Below are 20546 nucleotides of genomic sequence, written 5' to 3' on the forward strand. Positions count from 1 at the left end.
GTTTTTAGAGGACAGAAAACATGACAGTAACACCCTTAAGCCTGCATGCAGTATTCCTAATCTCCCGGCTCTGCACGCGCAGACCAGCTAGGCCACGTCAAAACGGCCTTCGCTCTAATTTGAGGTTCGTACATTGGTCATTTAATTCCATCCAATCGCGCCGATGGATAAACCGCGTCTGATGTGTGGATTCAGTAACGTGCTTTAATGATTCTCAGGAGTCGTTTACAGCTGTGGAGATTTTCCCTGTCGGGATTCGGGAAGCAGTAAAATCCCCCGAAAGTCGAGCGTGTTTGGTTGTGAAGTCAGAGAGCTCTGAGCCACAGAGATAATTGGGAACATGCGTCCGCCTCCGACGCCGTGTGCAGCAGTTATATGACTTGCCGATGAAATCCAAACCAGCTGTCAAGCCGTTGGCAGATTTTATAGGAATTTTTTCCTCTCAGATACAGTGTGTATATATTTCAGTTTTTATTTTCTCCTCCGCTGTCTCTCACGTTCACATAGCTGTGCTCACGGGGTGGGTGGAACTCCCCCTCTTCGCCAACAGACTTTTACCAAAAAACAAAAACACAAAAACGCGATTAACTCTGCACACTGAGGAAAATATTATTCCTGGCGACAGAAAATGCATTCTAAATTGGTTTAAACTTTAAGATATTATTTTGGTTGTCATATTTAATGTAACTTTAGTGTTTTGTTCTGAGCGTGCATGAGGTGACGTTTTGTCTGGCTAATTTGAGTAGCATTATCCTGGTTTGACAGTGTTTGGTTAATTCTGGTTTGCTATAGCATTAACTGGAAGTCATTTATCGACAGCTCCCAGATACGGAAAGACGGAGATACGGAAAATTCAGGTGAAATGTACGACTGTTTGCTGCCACCTAGTGCTTTCCATGAAGTATTTGTGTTTGCACGCGCCAAAGTTTCTCATGGATACTGCAGGCTCTCTGAACCAACGGTACAGATGTTGCCTTTTAACTACGAGAGAATACTGTTAACAGATTTTATTCCAGATTGAGCCAGATTCAGATCGTCGTTTTAACTCTGAAGCTGTATGTATTTTAGCGGAAAATTGCTGAAAGTGTAGCAGGCAGGAGACTTGGAGATTGAATGTAAAATATACTTGCTCTGTCGTGTTAAAATTGCTTAACAGTTTGTCTCGTTTACTTGAGCACGGACATGGTAAACATAACATTAATTACACACACATACTGACACATAAAGGCGTGAAAAGGTTATATATTACATTGCTTATGAATCATCTGCTATTGCAAGAAAAGGGAACAATCAGACTCGTTGTCCATTTTCGACAGGCTACATCTTCGTCCCAGGTCCACCACTGCGCTCCATTTGGAAACTGAGAGAGGTTTAGTAATCTGTAAAGGCATTCATCTAGTAAATTCGTAATCCTGTGATAACTGAAGTGAGAGAACTCAAATAGGTAAGAGGCCGCCGCACAATAGTCCCTCATATTAAGTGTAATTACACTTTCGTGCCAGTAGATGGGGCAAGATGACATTTTTGGTCAAATATTTGTGTCACTTTAAAGATTGGACGGATGAAAACTGATTGAATGAAGTGTACTCAACCCAGAACAGCCTGTCTTATTTTACTAGCTTTTGCTGTGATTAGAGTACATCACTGGCTAGCATTATGAAATGAAACATGCTATCACCAATGTCAAAGTGCTGTTGCAATGTAAACATGGTTGAAGAGTGAGGAGTGAGGAGTGAAGAGTGAGGAGTGAAGTCCATTAGACTGAGAAATGTAACACAGGACATCAGTGAGGACACTGTTAAGTCTGTCTGTACCTCATGCCAAACTATTCTTTTTCTCTGTGAAAGGTCAGTTTTCTTCACTCTGACCGTGTTCTCTCTGGCTGGGAGTTGACAGTATCAGTTTCTGTGGTATTTCCATTGGCATTTTCATAATCGCTGTGATCTTACAAAATGTTTGCAATCTGTTTTATTTATTTTAGCCTACAGCTTCCCGCCCCAACAAGCCAAAAAAGCTTTGGGCATTGCTGGTTTAAAGATGGAACAGTCAGACTCAGGACATCTCAGACAGAAAGATAATTCTCTGTATAAAGTATCTGCAGGCCTAAGAAACGCTGCTGCAGATGTGTGGATGATGACATAAAAGGAGATCCAAATTAAAAACATAACAAACAAATATTTAGAAACGAAATGGATTCTTTTCAAACAGCTTGCTCCATGTTGTTCAGAAGACTTTTCCTTAGGCCTGTCTCACTCTAAACAAACACAGTCATTACTGTCTCACTCTCACACACTGTCTCACTCTAAACAAACACAGCCATTACTGTCTCACTCTCACACACTGTCTCACTCTAAACAAACACAGCCATTACTGCCTCACTCTCACACACTGTCTCACTTTAAACAAACACAGCCATTACTGCCTCATTCTCACACACTGTCTCACTCTAAACAAACACAGCCATTACTGTCTCACTGTCACATGCTGTCTCACTCTAAACAAACACAGCCATTACTGTCTCACTGGCACACACTGTCTCACTCTTAGCAAACACAGCCATTACTGTCTCACTCTAAACAAACACAGCCATTACTGTCTCACTCTCACACAGTCTCACTCTAAACAAACACAGCCATTGCTGTCTCACTCACACACTGTCTCACCCTAAACAAACACAGCCATTACTGTCTCACTCTCACACACTGTCTCACTCTAAACAAACACAGCCATTAATGTCTCACTGTCACACACTGTCTCACTCTAAACAAACACAGCCATTACTGTCTCACTCACACACTGTCTCACTCTAAACAAAAACAGCCATTACTGTCTCACTGGCACACACTGTCTCACTCTAAACAAACACAGCCATTACTGTCTCACTCTCACACACTGTCTCACTCTAAACAAACACAGCCATTACTGCCTCACTGTCTCATTCAAGATAAACACATTCATTACTGTCTCGCTGTCACATACCATCTCACTTAAGGCAAACATGTTCATTATTTTCTACTGTCACATGCTGTCTCACTCTTGACAGTCTTTACTGTCTCACTGCCACACACATTGCCTTTCTCTAGGCAAACACAGCTGTTACTGTCTCACTGTCACAAACTGTCTCACTCTAGCCAAACACGTTCATTACTTTCTCACTGTCTCACTCTAGACAAACATGGTCACTGCTGTCTCACTGTCACACACTGACTCACTACAGTAGTTAAGCCTCATGTCTTTATTATTGTCAGTCAGCCCTCATCCCTCCTCTGAACCTGACAGTCCCCCGCGCCCCCCCCCCCCCCCCCCCCCCCCCCCCCCCCCATGGTCTCAGTCAGCCCTCATCCCTCCTCTGGACCTGACAGTCCCCCCCCCCCCCCCCCCCCCCATGGTCTCAGTCAGCCCTCATCCCTCCTCTGGACCTGACAGTCCCCCCCCCCCCCCCTTGACTGGAATGACAGACAGAGAGCTCTCTCATGCACGGGCAAGGAGAAGGCATTAAAAGTTTATCAGATTGTGAGAGTTGTGCTCTGAGTCTCTTGTCCTGCCTGAGACTGATGTCCATTTGAATGATCTCTCTAAGGTTTGTGAGGGCTGCTGTACACTCATATGCTCACGTATCCGTCCTTCTGCTGTATTGTTGAAATAAGGTTTTAAAATGAGGTTTTAAATATTTTGGTAATTTAGAAATCATCTGTTAACTTATATTTAATATAAAAACATATCAGATTAATCTATAAATTAGTTATAATGAATGGTTAATACTCATCTGTCAGTCGTGGCAAGATCATGTTTTCTAAGGTATTTTATAAAATGCTCTAACATTTGAATCACAGCCTTAAATATCAGGTTACAGGTATGTCTATTCTTGCTCTGGTCTTTCATGTTTTGTTTCATAATATGCAAGAGTTCAAAAGTTAAAACATGCAAAACTTGTTGTCCTGAGGTGTAAACGGTCACCAGCGCAGACGAAAGATTTGGCCGTCATGCAGCGAATGTCAGATGGGCGCAAAGTGGAGGATGATCAGCGTCATCAGCGCGTCTGGCACGCACATACGTACACTCATCATACGCTGGCAGGGAGTTAGCTCTCTATGGCAACAGAGGCGCTCTCGTGATGCATCCCTTCTGTCGCGGTATATGGATTTACGCTTCTCTAATCCTCAATGAGCGCGCATTCTGTGCATTTGTACGTTGCTGTGACGAAACCACTTTTTTCTGTTGAGCTTTATATAAGCTACATATACATTATTTAAGCACGTAGTTTGAAACCGACGTAATTTTCACTGATATCATAAATCAGACGGTAGTTATTTGGTGTAATGTCGGCTCTGGAACAGGTTTCTACTTGACTAGACTCGTCCTAAGAGGTTTTGTTTCCATCTACACCAGTGTCTAGGGAATTTTTCTCTGGGTTTTAGCCTAATTTCATTACATCTGGGGCTAAATTCGTGGAAAGAGTTTTTATTCGTACTCTCCCCGACCCTCCTTTTAAAGAGACCGGCACGGAGCTGTCCTCGGTCCTGAACACAGTCACCGAACGGCACCAGGGTCCTTTTTTCTATTCGTATTCACAAGACACCAGTTAAATTGTCCACAGAAACATAATCAAGTCTCTGGATTAGAGTTGCAGAGTATCAACTGCAGAGTTAGAAAATCCTTGTGTTGGCGTCTTATCGCTCTGCCGCTCTGAACATCCCAAATGAGGGTTTGAAAGGAGCTTGAACGCATCTCATACAGTTGTGTTGATTGACTGGCCGGTCCCCAATAGCAGAGCAGCTTTTCTCGGCCAGTGAGAGCAGCGGATTGGGAGAAATCACTACAGTATTTCACCACTCAGGACACCCCCCGCCCCCCCCGCCGGCCCCAGTCTCAGTCCCCTAGCCCCCTCCCAGCCCCACCGAAGGAAAGGGATACACACAGTACAGAAAGCAGCAGTTTATGCCATAGATTCACCTCAGTAGATGTGGACCACTGGACGGTAGAACCGACATAAATTGGCGAAATCTGTTTAGAATTTTACTGATTTAAAGGCGGAGACCCTTGACACAGATTTTTAACAAAATGAACGCGATGTTGTTGCTATCCTCCACCGTTTTGTGTCGTTGATACGGAAGCGCTGGTATTGATGCGTTGGATTTTTTGGATTATGATGCTTCGCTGAGTGCGCTGTTGTTGACAGTGTATTTGAGATGCATAAATTCCACACTAGTGTGTCGGGCTCACCGCCACCTCACCCGGAGAGGCCCTTTGAAAGCTGAACGTTTGGTCTGGGAGCAGCCTGGATGGATGTTGGGATTGCCGACGTTTCAGGGAATGCGTTTCATCATAAACGGCATCGTCAAATATAGATTATTATATAGATTATTTTAGCTTTATCTGCTTTTCCAATAATAAATACACAGCAGTAGAAATGGAAGCCGCTGGCAAAAGGAAATTTTAATTGCGACGTGGCAAAGATTCTTTACTGAATTATTAACCCTCGCTCAAAACCTTCTGCGAGCACACAGTCAATCCAGCCAGATGTGATAACCTCGTCACAGTCTGTGTCTTCCTCATCCAAGCGACCCTATAAACGGACTCAAGCCAACACACACACACACACACACACACACGGAGCTGTGCGTATTCGATCACCATGCCCACCTCACGTACTGGTGCCACTGCAGTGGAGTACTGGGTTGACGGGTCGCGTCGCGATGTGTCTGTGGAGGATTTCTACGCCATGGGACAGGAGTTAGGCAGGTATGACAGCCATGGCTTATCTCAGTCTGTGGCTTTTACCTCAGGGTCCAAGCGTAATCTATTCACTTTTCACAGATTCTAAAAAAATATCAATTTGAGGTAACCTATATCTGAACCATTTGTTAATGAGTTAAGATATAGCCTATCGCACACTACTATTCTTACAGTACAGATCACGAGTTCTTAATAATAGCGCTAATATCCCAGTGAACGATGAAAAAAGGATGTCTGTACCGATGTATCTAATATATTACATTAATTCAAAGTGAGAAGTAATTTTTGTCATTCATTTTACTGTCCACATGAACACATTGCAACTCGTGTTAAATCTAGACGTGTGAGTCTTGTTGTTAAACTGAAGAGCTTGATGTTATGGTAACAGCGTAGTATTCAGGTAGTGCTTCGATTAACGCCATGCGCACAGAGCAATGTGGATGGACACGAGTGTGAATGGGAGGAATGGGAGGCAACCAGTGATGTGGTTTAATCTGGTTTATGTGTTCATATGGATGCTTTGATCATATCTGACCATACAGTCAGAATATCTCCTGTGGAATCAGTGTCTATGCACTCACAGGCCTCACTCTCTTTCTCTCTCTCCCTCGCTCTCTATCCCCCCCTCTCTCTCTATCTCTCTATCTCACTCTCTTTCTCTCTCTGTCTATCTCTCTCCCTCTTTCTCTCTCTCTTTATCTCTCTCTCTCTCCCTCTTTCTCTCTCTCTCTCTCTCTCTCTATCTCTCTCTCTCTCTTTCTCTCTCTCTCTCTGGCCTGAATAATGGGAGTGTTAAAGTGTGGTCATGGGTCAGCAGATGGAGGAGAACAGGTGTTGTCCTGTGTGGATCACTCATTTGATCTGATGGATCTGATGGAATCATTCACTCACATGTGTGAGCTGTCCACCCCAGTCTGTCCACCCCAGTCTGTCCACTCCAGTATGTCCACCCCAGTCTGTCCACTCCAGTATGTCCACTCCAGTCTGTCCACCCCAGTATGTCCACTCCAGTCTGTCCACCCCAGTCTGTCCACTCCAGTCTGTCCACCCCAGTCTGCCTCTCACATCCAACCTGTTCAGTGCTGTCCATTCATCTGAGGCCCATCCATGTGTGTTCATCTTTAACACACATAATCAGATTAAGATTTATGTTTGTAATCTGTAGTAAAGGACTCTGGATTTGTATATCCTGCCACAAACTGTCGTGGTGCTCCTGTCTCCTGGACATGCTTTTACTGGTATGAGTACTTACTGTTTTTGCAGGATTTGTCAGGAAAGAAGAGAAACATTGTGGGAAGAAATATATCATACTAACTTTAGTCTCTTTAGATTATGACTCTGACTCTGAGAATGGTGTTCCTACTCCAGCTTTTTATGTCTGTCATTTATGTCTGGCAGTGGAGTGTTTGTGCTGTGATATTTTTCATGGTTGAGTGTGAGGGTTAGGGTTCAGTCAGAAGGTTGAGTGTGAGTGTTAGGGTTACGGTACAGTCAGAAGGTTGAGTTTTAGTGTTAGGGTTTAGTCAGAGGGTTGAGTGTGAGTGTTAGGGTTACAGTACAGTCAGAAGGTTGAGTTTGAGTGTTAAGGTTTAGTCAGAGGGTTGAGTGTGAGTGTTAGGGTTTAGTCAGAGGGTTGAGTGTGAGTGTTAGCATTACAGTACAGTCAGAAGGTTCAGTTTTAGTGTTAGGGTTTAGTCAGAGGGTTGAGTGTGAATGTGAGTGTTAGGGTTCAGTCAGAGGGTCAAGTGTGAATGTGAGCGTGATTGTTAGGGTTTAGTCAGAGGGTTGAGTGTGAGTGTGAGTGTGAGTGTTAGAGTTCAGTCAGAGGGTTGAGTGTGAATGTGAGTGTGAGTGTTAGGGTTTAGTCAGAGGGTTGAGTGTGAATGTGAGTGTGAGTGTTAGGGTTTAGTCAGAGGGTTGAGTGTGAATGTGAGCGTGATTGTTAGGGTTTAGTCAGAGGGTTGAGTGTGAGTGTGAGGGTGAGTGTTAGAGTTCAGTCAGAGGGTTGAGTGTGAATGTGAGTGTGAGTGTTAGGGTTCAGTCAGAGGGTTGAGTGTGAGGGTTCAGTCAGAGGGTTGAGTGTGAGTGTTAGGGTTCAGTCAGAGGGTTGAGTGTGAGTGTTAGGGTTCAGTCAGAGGGTTGAGTGTGAGTGTTAGGGTTTAGTCAGAGGGTTGAGTGTGAGTGTGAGGGTTCAGTCAGAGGGTTGAGTGTGAGTGTTAGGGTTTAGTCAGAGGGTTGAGTGTGAGTGTGAGGGTTCAGTCAGAGGGTTGAGTGTGAGTGTTAGGGTTTAGTCAGAGGGTTGAGTGTGAGTGTGAGGGTTCAGTCAGAGGGTTGAGTGTGAGTGTTAGGGTTTAGTCAGAGGGTTGAGTGTGAGTGTTAGGGTTCAGTCAGAGGGTTGAGTGTGAGTGTAAGGTCTCAGTCAGGGAGTAACAGAAACGTTAGAGTGGGCCACTTCTCCATATCTGCACTCAGGTGTGTGAGAGCCTTTATTGAGCAGATGGTGTCCTGGTTACTATGGAGACAGACAGCCATGGAGTCACAGTGCTGAGGCGGAGAGGGAGAAAGTGAGTGAGGAAAAAACACTTGAAACAATGGCAGCTCATTTAAAAGTAAAGCAGGGTTTACCATAGGATCAGCAGTGTTAAGTGGAGTTTACTGTCAGATCAGCCTTTCTCTAAATGGGTGTTCAGTGGAGTGTTCTGGTTTGGTTGTGTTTTGGAGATGTGTTTAGTGGAGTTTACCGGTTTGGCTATGCTTTGAAGATGTGTTAAGTGAGGTTTACAGGATGATAGTTTGTTTTGATTTTAGTTTTGTAAGAGTGTGGTTGAAATTCTCAGATATTGGAAGTTATGTCACGTCTTTTCTCTGTATCTGTCACTACAAAGAGTTAGCACACAAAGGACATGAGATTAGTGTCTATTGATTATGTATATGAAAACATGACCTACTCTCTATCCAACACTCCATCCAAACCTTACTCCCCCTGTGCACTATTAAAACTATACTCACCCTATTCAAACTATACTCACCCTTTACTCCACTCTATTCAAACTATACTCACCCTTTACTCCACTCTATTCAAACTATACTCACCCTTTACTCCACTCTATTCAAACTGTACTCACCCTTTACTCCACCCTATTCAAACTATACTCACCATTTACTCCACCCTATTCAAACTATACTCACCCTTTACTCCACCCTATTCAAACTATACTCACCCTTTACTCCACTCTATTCAAACTGTACTCACCCTTTACTCCACCCTATTCAAACTATACTCACCCTTTACTCCACCCTATTCAAACTATACTCACCCTTTACTCCACCCTATTTAAACTATACTCACCCTTTACTCCACTCTATTCAAACTGTACTCACCCTTTACTCCACCCTATTCAAACTATTCTCACCATTTACTCCACCCTATTCAAACTATACTCACCCTTTACTCCACCCTATTCAAACTATACTCACCCTTTACTCCACTCTATTCAAACTGTACTCACCATTTACTCCACCCTATTCAAACTATACTCACCCTTTACTCCACCCTATTCAAACTATACTCACCCTTTACTCCACTCTATTCAAACTATACTCACCCTTTACTCCACCCTATTCAAACTATATTCACCCTTTACTCCACCCTATTCAAACTATACTCACCCTTTACTCCACTCTATTCAAACTGTACTCACCCTTTACTCCACCCTATTCAAACTATACTCACCATTTACTGAGGGGTGGAGACATGCCTGTGAGTGAATTGTGATAAATCAGAAGGGGTGGAGACTTGCCTGTGAGTGAATTGTGATAAATCAGAGGGGTGGAGACATGCCTGTGAGTGAATTGTGATAAATCAGAGGGGTGGAGACATGCCTGTGAGTGAATTGTGATAAATCAGAGGGGTGGAGATATGCCTGTGAGTGAATTGTGATAAATCAGAGGGGTGGAGACATGCCTGTGAGTGAATTGTGATAAATCAGAGGGGTGGAGACATGCCTGTGAGTGAATTGTGATAAATCAGAGGGGTGGAGACATGCCTGTGAGTGAATTGTGATAAATCAGAGGGGTGGAGACATGCCTGTCTCTCAAGCATTTGTTCTTTGGCTCTTGTAGAGGTGCGACGTCAGTCGTGTTCCGCTGTGAGGAGAAACAAACAGAGAAACCGTACGCCGCCAAGGTTCTGAAAAAAACCGTAAGTTATCATGGAATCTGAAAAACGACATACTAAAATGCCTCCATAAACTCTGTGGCTTTGTTGTTCAATCATTTTTAATCTTTCTGTTTCAGATTGACAAAAAAATTGTGAGAACAGAAATTGGAGTTCTGCTGCGCCTCTCCCATCCAAATATCGTAAAATATATTCCATTTCATTTCAATCCCAGCTGAGCTGAGCTGAGCTGTCTGAAGTGTGGTGAAGTCTAGTATGGTCTGGTGGAGTGTTGTGTAGTTTAGATGACTTTGCTTTAGGTGCATTCTCAGCCCTGTATCAGGGTTTTTTTTCTTTATGGTATGTCACATATGATACTCACATGTGTAATGCGTGATTAAGATCTCTTCTGTTTCCCTGACTCTCAGATTCGCCTAAAGGAAATCTTTGAGACGGAGACCGATATTTCTCTCATCCTGGAGCTGGTGACAGGAGGAGAACTGTTTGACAGGTCAAAATCTCACTCCACCATTTTTCTGTCACAGTCCATCAATCCTGTGCTTCCCCTTTAAACCAGGCCAGCATGGCGCCCCGCCCAGTTTTACCAGGCCAGCATGGTGCCCCGCCCAGTTTTACCAGGCCAGCATGGTGCCCCGCCCAGTTTTATCAGGCCAGCATGGTGCCCCGCCCAATTTCATCAGGTCTTAATGTTTGTCTTATCCACACTCCCCAGAGTAGACGCAAATACGTGAGCACATGACAGCACCCTCTCTTAAAGAATGTTTAAGTTAATACACTGTCAAAATAACATTGAGATGAGCTCCATGAAAACTCCACTAACCTTCACACACACAGACTTCTCTGCATACTCACACACTTCTCTTTCAACGGTCCAGTGTTCTACCGAGTCTCAAACTGGAGACAGTTTCGACATGAATTATGTCTCAGCTCCCAACTCATTTACTCAGATCCATTACTGGCTTTACTGGAGACCATAAAGGGAACAGGATATGAAGTGTGCGGGTTGCCGGGAGACAGACAGGCAGGATGTGTGTATATCCCGTAATGCTGTAAAATGGAAGATGATCCAGCTCCGTAATGTAACTCAACACCTCTGACATTCAGCCATAGATCAGCCAGCTCTGTAACGGATAGAACTCCTCAATCTCTACATTACATCACATCACAGTGACTGAGATCAGCACTACTGACTCTCAAATCAGTAAAAATGACACACAGGTCTCATGACCCATGTTTTTAATGCCAGATTATACTGTGTGTGTGTGTGTGTGTGTGTGTGTGTGTGTGTGTATGCGTGTGCGTGTATGCGTGTGCATATGTGTGTGTATATGTGTGCATGTGCATGTGTCTGTGCGTGTGTGTGTGTATGCATGTGCGTGTGCACGTGTGTGTATGTGTGTATGTAGGCGTGTGCGTGGAGGCGTGTGCATATGTGTGTGTATGCATGTGCGTGTGCATGCATGTGTGTGTGTGTATGTGTGCGCGTGTATGCATGTATGCATGTGCGTGTGTGTGTATATGTGTATGTAGCCGTGTGCATGTAAGCGTGTGCATGTGTGTGTGTGTGTGTGTGTGTGTGTGTGTGCGTGTGTGTATGTGTGTGTGTGTGTGTGTGTGTGTGTGTGTATGTGTGTGTATGCATGTGCGTGTGTGTGTATATGTGTATGTAGCCGTGTGCATGTAAGCATGTGCATGTGTGTGTGTGTGTGTGTGTGTGCGTGTGTGTGTGTGTGTGTGTGTGTGCGTGTGTGTATGCATGTGCGTGTGCATGCATGTGTGTGTGTGTATATGTGTGTGTATGCATGTGCGTGTGCATGCATGTGTGTGTGTGTATGTGTGCGCGTGTATGTGTGCGCGTGTATGCATGTGCGTGTGTGTGTGTGTGTGTGTGTGTGTGTGTGTATGTGTGATAGTCAGTGTTTCCTGGGTCCCGTGGGTCCCTAGGTGTTTGCTCCAGCCCGGGGCTCCTGAGTGAAAACTGACATAACGAACCACAGCAACAGCCTTCAGCAGAGAGGGAGAGACAGCACAGGGCTGGACCTGCTCGCGGTTAGGGAGGGGTCGCATAAACATCTCTCAGTGTAAAATTTGGGAGTGTTGTTTCCCAGTGTAAAATACATGAAAATAACTTTCTCCTAGTGCTCTCTTTGGCATGTACTCTTGTGAGTGTTGATCTGTAAGAGTCTCTCTAAGACATCAAAGCACATTATTAATAAACAGAGAAAATATTACAGAGTGAAGTATATTATGTATGTATTATTAAGTAATAAAGAGTATATCTGAATATTATTTGGCGCTGGTTCCACTGAGAGTTCAGTGCATTTTGGATAAAACACCGTGTGTGGTTTTTTTAGGGTTTATGACTATAGAAAGAGGTTACTACAGTGAGACAATCGTGTGTATGTGTGTATATGTGTGTATATCTGCATGTGCGTGCGTGTGTGTGTGCGTGCATGTGCTTGTGTGTGTATGTGAGTGTGTGTGTGCATGTGTTGTGTGTGTGTGTGTGTGTGTGTGTGTGTGTGTGTGCGTGCAGGGCTGGCATGCATGATGCCTGGGCCTGGGACAACATTATTTCAATGGGCCCCCACCCCAATGAGTGAGGATAGGATCACTTTCTCCTGAACCACCCCCCCCCCAGCCTGGGCCTTTGTGTGTGTGTGTGTGTGTGTGTTAATGTGTTGTGTGCTGTATGTTTTCAGGATTGTGGAGAGAGGTTACTACAGTGAGAGAGATGCTGCTCATGTGATTAAACAGATCCTGGAGGCTGTAGCGGTGAGATCCTCTAGCTTCCTACGGACTCTGTGTTTCTCCATGTTTCTCCGTGTTTTTCCGTGTTTCTTTGTGTCTCTTTGTGTTTCTCTGTGTCTCTCCGTGTTTCTCTGTGTTTCTCTGTATTTCTCCGTGTTTCTCTGTATTTCTCCATGTTTCTCCGCGTTTCTCCGTGTTTCTCTGTGTTTCTCTGTGTTTCTCTGTGTTTCTCCGTGTTTCTCTGTGATTCTCCATGTTTCTCCGTGTTTCTCCGTGTTTCTCTGTGATTCTCCATGTTAAAGTGAAAAGCACGGTAATTATCTGTGGAGATTTCACACACTGACCTAGATTCTGACACCCAAGTTTGTCAACAATTTATTAAGGCATAAGGCATCTTAAATCAAATTGAGATTTTTTTTCCTTTGAAATTGGTTCTTTAATTCTTGGCCTTACTACTGTGGGGGTTTCTTTTGTTTGTTTGTTTGTTTTGCTTGTTTGTTCTTTTTTGTTCTGTTCAGAGTCTAAGCTGAGTCTGTTTTTGCTGTTGCGGAGATATTGCAGCAGGCTGAATAATGTAACACAGCCAAACTACCAACAAACGTCAACCCTGAGATTCATATTTTTTCCAAGATGGGAGTTTGGACTGCAGCAGTCATAGATCTTTTGCATCTGTTGAATAAAACATCGAACAATTTGGAATCCATTTGACATGAGTAAGATGGTGACAGAGAGAGAAACAGAGGAGCACAGTGAGAGAAAACCAGAGAGAGTGAGATGGTGAGAGAAAAAGGGGAAAAAGGACAGAAATCAAGAGACAGAGATGAACAGAAACAAAGAGAGAGAGAGAGAGAGAGGGAGAAAGAGAGAGAGAGAAAGAGGGAGAGAGGGAGAGAGAGAGAGAGAGAGAGAGAGGGAGAGAGAGAGAGAGAGAGAAGATCTGTGTGTGTGGGGGGGGGGGTGAGATAATCCTCTCATTTTTTCCAGTGTTTGTGTTAATCTTGCGAGCGAGGGCCAGTAACATGCAGCCCGTGTATTACGTAACAGCAGAGCAGTGAGCTCTCACACACACTGTGTCCACATTATGCTTAAGGCTGCATGTGTGTGGGAAGTGTGTAATACATGTTTTCAATGTCTCTTTAATCTGTGCTTCTAATGTGTTTGTACTTGTGTACACGCTGTGTTATGGTGTGTGCGTGTGTGCGTGTGTGTGTGCGTGTGTGTGTTTGGTTGGATGTGTGTATGTTTGGTTGGATGTGTGAGTGTATGTGTATGTGTGTTTGGTTGGATGTGTGTGTGTGTGTGTGTGTGTGTGTGTGTGTGTGTGTGTGTGTGCGCGTGCGTGTGTGCATGTGTGTGTGTGTGTGTAGGTGGTTTTGCAGATTCGATGTTTTCTCTGTTTACATTACGTTGACGTTTACTCGTTTCTCCAAAGCGAGTTCCCGGAGAGGCTTGTGGTAGGAGTGCCGTCAGTTTGTCCGCATTTACATAGAATGGCATAAATGAAGATGATACAAAGGCCTCTCTTTCAACTGTATTCATAACAATAAAGCAACAGGATTTCTGAGAAATATAGTCTGAATGAACCTTCATCCTGAAAAATTGTCAATGAGATCTGTACATGTACTGTACTCACGGGTCACCATAGTGATTGTACTCACTGAGTGACTGGTCACCATAGCAATTGTACTCACTGAGTCACTGATTGCCATAGTGATCGTAGTCACTGGGCTGCTATGTAACACATAGAACACATAGCTGAATACGGTATAACCCGGGTGTTAAGACCAGCCTTCATCAGAAAAAAAAAGTCTGACAACAGAAAAGAGAATTCTTCAGGAGAGCAGAAAACACAGAAAACTTCTGTCTCTGGCCCTAATACAATATAACTGTAAAGCTCCATTTTACAGAAATCAACATAATATCAGCAAAACATTAGTGCTTTTGAGAGAAATCTGAACTGAGTAACCATTCGGCGAGTGGGAGGTGACAGTGTCTGGTCTGTGAGTCTCAGTCGCTGTGGTTTCTTATTGGTGGTGGCTGGTTCTCCTTATTGTTGTCACTTTTGCTGATGTTAATTTATTACTGCATCACTGGATTTACCATTCATGCCAATATCAAATTCTGCATCAATTCAAATTACACAGAGAGAGGGAGAGAGGGAGAGAGAGAGAGAGAGAGAGGAGAGAGAGAGAGAGAGAGAGAGAGAGGGAGAGAGGGAGAGAGAGAGAGAGAGAGAGAGAGAGAGAGAGAGGGAGAGAGGGAGAGAGAGAGAGAGAGAGAGAGAGAGAGAGAGAGAGGCCTGAGAGTGACAGACTTAGATACAGCACAGTGGTCTGGAGGCATTTTGTGTGTGTGTGTGTGCATACACACACATCAAGCCACCCACCCACCCACACATGCACACACACACACACACACACACACACATTAACCACAGAGAGAGAGAGAACAGCAGCAGCATATAATAAATGGAAATTATTAAGTAATTAACTACTAACTAATTAACTACTAACTAATTAACTAATTAACTACTAACTCTATCAAATAAAGAAAACGAGAGAGAGAGAGAGAGAGAGAGAGAGAGAGGACCAGTGGTAATTAAGGCATTTTCCAGCCGTGTTAACTCTGTAATATAAACGGTATGTCACTGCTGTGGTTTAAGACAATGGGTCTGATTTCCTCCTTCATTCCACTCTCAGTATCTCCATGAGAACGGCGTCGTGCACAGAGACCTCAAACCAGAGAATCTGCTCTATGCTGACCTGTCACTGGACGCCCCACTCAAGATAGGTAACACACACTATATACACACACACACACATACACACTTCAGTAGGACAAAATCTCTGTTGGACACCATGTCAAACACAGCTTGTGTTTTCCCAGCGGACTTCGGCCTGTCAAAGATTATCGACGAGCAGGTTACCATGAGGACAGTCTGCGGTACGCCAGGATACTGCGGTGAGTCATCGCTCTGTGTGTGTGTGTGTGTGTGTGTGTGTTATCACCACTCTCGATCACAATACATTTTGTTTGCCTGATCTAACAGAATTACATTTGAAATAGGATGTGACTTTTTTGGTAGCTGTGAGCTGGTTTGATATTGTCTGTGCGTGCGTCTCAGACTGAGGTCTCAGTGCTGTAGTCTGGCCCCTGGCAGAGTCCTGTGATCATTAATCAGTGTGTCTGGGTCTCTGCCCACAGCTCCTGAGATTCTGAGAGGAAACGCATACGGGCCAGAGGTGGACATGTGGTCTGTAGGAGTCATTCTCTATATCCTGTGAGTTCTGCGTCTTACTTTGCCTCTGATGTCACATGTAAACGTGATACAATGTAACATCTGTGCTCCTCATCTGGTCTGAATGAGTGTTACTGTATATTTATGTTAGTGTTAGTGTATGTTTATATTAGTGTTACTGTATATTTATATTAGTGTTATTGTGTGTTTATATTAGTGTTAGTGTATGTTTATACTAGTGTTACTGTATGTTTATGTTAGTGTTACTGTGTGTTTATATTAGCGTTAGTGTACGTTTATGTTAGTGTTACTGTATGTTTATGTTAGTGTTACTGTATGTTTATGTTAGTGTTACTGTGTGTTTATATTAGTGTTACTGTATATTTATGTTAGTGTTACTGTATATTTGTGATGAATTCACATCTCCATCTGAACATCAGTAAAGTGTCTGTCTATGTATAAATGTGTGTGTATATATGTATGCATGCATGTATCTATCAGTCTATCTGTCCATCAGTTTATCTGTCTGTTAACCTACAGTATCTGTGTATCTGTCCATCCCTAGATAGTGGGCATCTGTTCTTTTTGCCTCTGTAATGTAGAGCCATAATGAGCAGTATTTTATCAGTGCATATGCAGTTAAATGTTTAATGATATTTGATGTTAGAAGGGAGTTATTCTCTGTCTGTCTGTACCCCAGGCTTTGTGGGTTTGAACCATTCTTCGACCCGAGGGGGGATCAGTACATGTACAGCCGTATTCTCAACTGTGACTATGAGTTTGTCTCCCCCTGGTGGGATGAAGTCTCCCTTAATGCCAAGGACTTGGTGAGTTCCATCTCCAACACTGAGTTCAAACAAAGTCTGTTGTCACAGTAACAGAGTCTCTCTGGCTGTGTGCCTCTGTCTCTCTCTCTCTCTCTCTCTCCCTCTCTGTGAGGCAGGTGTGAGGTTTCCCTTTGAGGCTTGTTTGTAAAACACAGCCTGATGTTCATATTCCAGTTTAAAACCCGACACTTATGTTCAGCTTGCTGTGTTCATTCTTAGTGGCTGTCCTAATCAGATGTTTCTTGATTTTTTTTTTTTGTTGTTAAAAAAAGTGAATGACTAATATCCACGCTTTTTAAAAAAGAAGGGTTTTTTTTGGTGATATGCAACCATGGAAACTTCACTTATTTGATGTAAATTAATGTTGGAGATTATCTTACCTGTCATTAGTAACAACCAACAGACGAGAGTCTCTTCTTCTTTACTGACTCCCCCTCGCCCCTCCTCTTCTTCTTTACATCTCTCTCCATTTCCTGTCCCCCGTCTCTATTTCCTGTTCCTGTCCCCCATCTCTATTTCCTGTTCCTGTCTCCCATCTCTATTTCCTGTTCCTGTCCCCCATCTCTATTTCCTGTTCCTGTCCCCCATTTCTATTTCCTGTTCCTCTCCCCATCTCTATTGCCTGTTCCTGTCCCCCATCGCTATTTCCTGTTCCTGTCCCCCATCTCTATTTCCTGTTCCTCTCCCCATCTCTATTTCCTGTTCCTGTCCCCCATCTCTATTTCCTGTTCCTCTCCCCATCTCTATTTCCTGTTCCTCTCCCCATCTCTATTTCCTGTTCCTCTCCCCATCTCTATTTCCTGTTCCTGTCCCCCATCTATATTTCCTGTTCCTGTCCCCCATTGCTATTTCCTGTTCCTGTCCCCTATGTCTATTTCCTGTTCCTCTCCCCATCTCTATTGCCTGTTCCTGTCCCCCATCGCTATTTCCTGTTCCTGTCCCCCATCTCTATTTCCTGTTCCTGTCCCCCATCTCTATTTCCTGTTCCTCTCCCCATCTCTATTTCCTGTTCCTCTCCCCATCTCTATTTCCTGTTCCTGTCCCCCGTTTCTCTCCGCCCCTCAGGTGAGTAAGCTGATTGTGCTGGACCCGCAGAAGCGTCTGAGTGTCCAGCAGGCGCTGCAGCACCCCTGGGTGCTTGGGAAGGCTGCCCGCTTCTCTCACATGGACACGACACAGCGCAAGCTTCAGGAGTTTAACGCACGACGCAAACTGAAGGTCAGCACTCACCCTGAATGTATAACTTTCACCCTGCCGGTTAAAACCAGAATGTGTAACATTCACCCTGCCGGTCAAAACCAGAATGTGTAACTTTCACCCTGCCGGTCAAAACCAGAATGTGTAACTTTCACCCTGCCGGTTAAAACCAGAATGTGTAACTTTCAGTCAGCGAATTAAAACCAGAACATGCTACTGGGATGGCTCCACTACCCATGTTTGGTCATCATTTAGTCCAAGTGCACTGTCATTTTTCACATGCTAATTACACCGTTCTCAAACCTCTGTGATCCCATAGAGAGGTATGGGTCTGCCACATACCTGCATAGGCTTATATTAGGCGCTTTCGCACCGAACAGTTCTAGGGTCTAATTCGATAGGAACCACCCCCTGTGGAGCTTCCCCTAGAACTACATTCGTTCTAGGGCCTTTTTTTTTGTTTGCTTTCGCACCGCCAGTAGGAACACTGAAGTGACGTAAGCCGGCCGACGGTATAGCAGCTAAGAGCTGTTGTTTATGACTAACCAGGATAGCTGCACATTTTGAAGTACAAATTTAATGACTTTTAAGACCTTTTAAATACCTCCAAAAGGAAAAAAAGAACCATTACTGCGGCAAAAGAAATCGACAAACTAGACTACAGTATACGCAATGAGTTTTATTGAATTTGAATGACAGAAATATTGATTGCACATTAGATAACCTATAACTGCCTTCTCATTAACGAAAATAAAACTGTATGGCGATAGACCCAGTCCAATGGAGAAAATAATTTCCCAATGCATTTATGCATTTACCACCGCAGTAGCAGTGAATGACTTGATGGGCATAGTACTTTTCGGGTGCTAGCATAGCGCTTGTGCCTGACCCTTGCTCGCGGCATCGTGTTTTTTTTTTTTTTCCCCTTTTTCCCCGCCGCAGCCCTAAAATCGTAAGCTGGATAAACACATTCTTATTTTAGGTTAAAATGCGGATCACAGCCACACAAGCGGACACACAAGCACCTACCGAAGCGGAGTGTACGCTACCTCTTCAATGTACCAATATACATTGGACGTTGCAAAATGGTCATTGTTGGGGGATATAAAATACCGGTAAAATAAAACATAAAAACTATGTGCCCCCTGCTACAATTCCAGACATTTTGAGACATGAATATCAAAAGCTAAATGAAATACGTTCTAAGACTTTATATTTTGCACGGATCTTTAAAAATGGCGGTTGCAATCATCGTATACCTGCGTCTGGACCAATGGCTGTACACCTACGTCACAAGGTTCCTATTGCTCTGCGAAAGTACCTACCCTGGAGTAGGGGCTAAAAAAGCCCCTCAAAACGGCATTCCTAGAACTAAAATCGCTCTAAGTTCCTGCGGTGCGAACACGCCAAAAAGGGGGTACTTTCTCCAACAGTTCTAAGAACTATGAAAAGTTCCTCCGGTGCGAAAGCGCCTATTGTGGTTCCAGGCGGTAGTCCTCTCTGACAAACAGTTTTCTACGTTGTATTCGTGTTTCCAGGCGGCTATGAAGGCAGTGGTGGCCACGAGTCGGATGCATGAGGGCTCCCGGCGCCGGACGGACAGCTGTGAGATTCCCGGGTCAGACCGGACCTCACGCCAGAGCAGCATTCAGAAAGATCCAACCATGGATGGCCCAAATGAGCCCGCCGGTACCAAGGAGGCGGAGCAGACTGCGGAGGGGGAGGAGAGAGAGAGAGAGAGTGCATCACAGGGAAAGTCCAATCCAAATGCCTCCACACCCCCACCTCCTCCACACAGCCCCAAACCCTCCACCCCCCTTCCGCCCAGACCCCCCCTGAAAGCCGACGGCCTCAGACAAGCCTCCGTCATGCCGCACGCAGCCGCAGTCAGACCCAGAGTCCCCACAAAGAGCTGTTCGGTCAACCCAGGAGGGAGGCAAGAGCCCCCCCCTGTCCTGGCCTCTCCCCCCAGCCCAAAACCCCTCAGTAACGGATTCACACTGGGAGTGGACGCGAGCACAAAGAGAACCCAGTGTCAGTGAATAACGGACCTGTCACAGACCCCAACGCTGGGCTCACAGGGACCCTGCTGCAGGACACACTGCCAGCACAGTGAGGAGGAGCAGAACAGGACAGAACTGACACGTTAAAGAGAGAGCATTCAGTGTTTGTTCAGTCTCCTCGCTTACCTTTTTGTTTCGGATAGAAAGACCCTTAAAAAAATGCCCCTTGTACCACAAGCTATCCGTTCTGAGGGATGCCATCGTCTACAGTATGTTAGAGAGGCAATCAGACGTCTCTGCATCCACGCTGCTGTTAACATATAATACACTTTAACATATAATACACTTTAACATATAATACACTTTAAATGAGCTGTTCTTACTCTGCAGCCAATGCCTGTGCTGATCACTGCGAGTTAAACACAGGACAAAGAAGCAGTTTTAACCGCCCGCTCACTCTCTCTCTTTCGACCCGCCCCTTTATGTATTTTATCATATGCAAACAGACATATATCAGTTAAAGATTCTCTTTCTCCTCCTCGCTCACACTTACGTCATCAGAACGAAGACATATTTGTGACGTTGATATTGTGAAGGTGTATTCTCTTTCATTTTGT

The 20546-nt window shown here is 44.4% G+C and overlaps 1 protein-coding gene across 1 annotated transcript; it reads left to right on the plus strand.

The window, feature by feature from the left end:
* The first annotated feature begins 5635 nt into the window (after positions 1 to 5635).
* LOC115821239 (calcium/calmodulin-dependent protein kinase type IV) lies at positions 5636 to 19968 on the plus strand. The gene is made up of 11 exons (XM_030785016.1): positions 5636 to 5742; positions 9859 to 9937; positions 10033 to 10095; positions 10321 to 10403; positions 12616 to 12688; positions 15364 to 15454; positions 15551 to 15625; positions 15869 to 15944; positions 16603 to 16729; positions 17795 to 17947; positions 19465 to 19968. The coding sequence occupies exons 1-11, from the start codon at positions 5636 to 5638 to the stop codon at positions 19966 to 19968; spliced, it is 1431 nt and encodes a 476-aa protein (XP_030640876.1).
* Positions 19969 to 20546: the final 578 nt, after the last annotated feature.

Source organism: Chanos chanos, chromosome 9 (assembly GCF_902362185.1).
Source record: "Chanos chanos chromosome 9, fChaCha1.1, whole genome shotgun sequence".
NCBI classification, from domain to species: domain Eukaryota; kingdom Metazoa; phylum Chordata; class Actinopteri; order Gonorynchiformes; family Chanidae; genus Chanos; species Chanos chanos.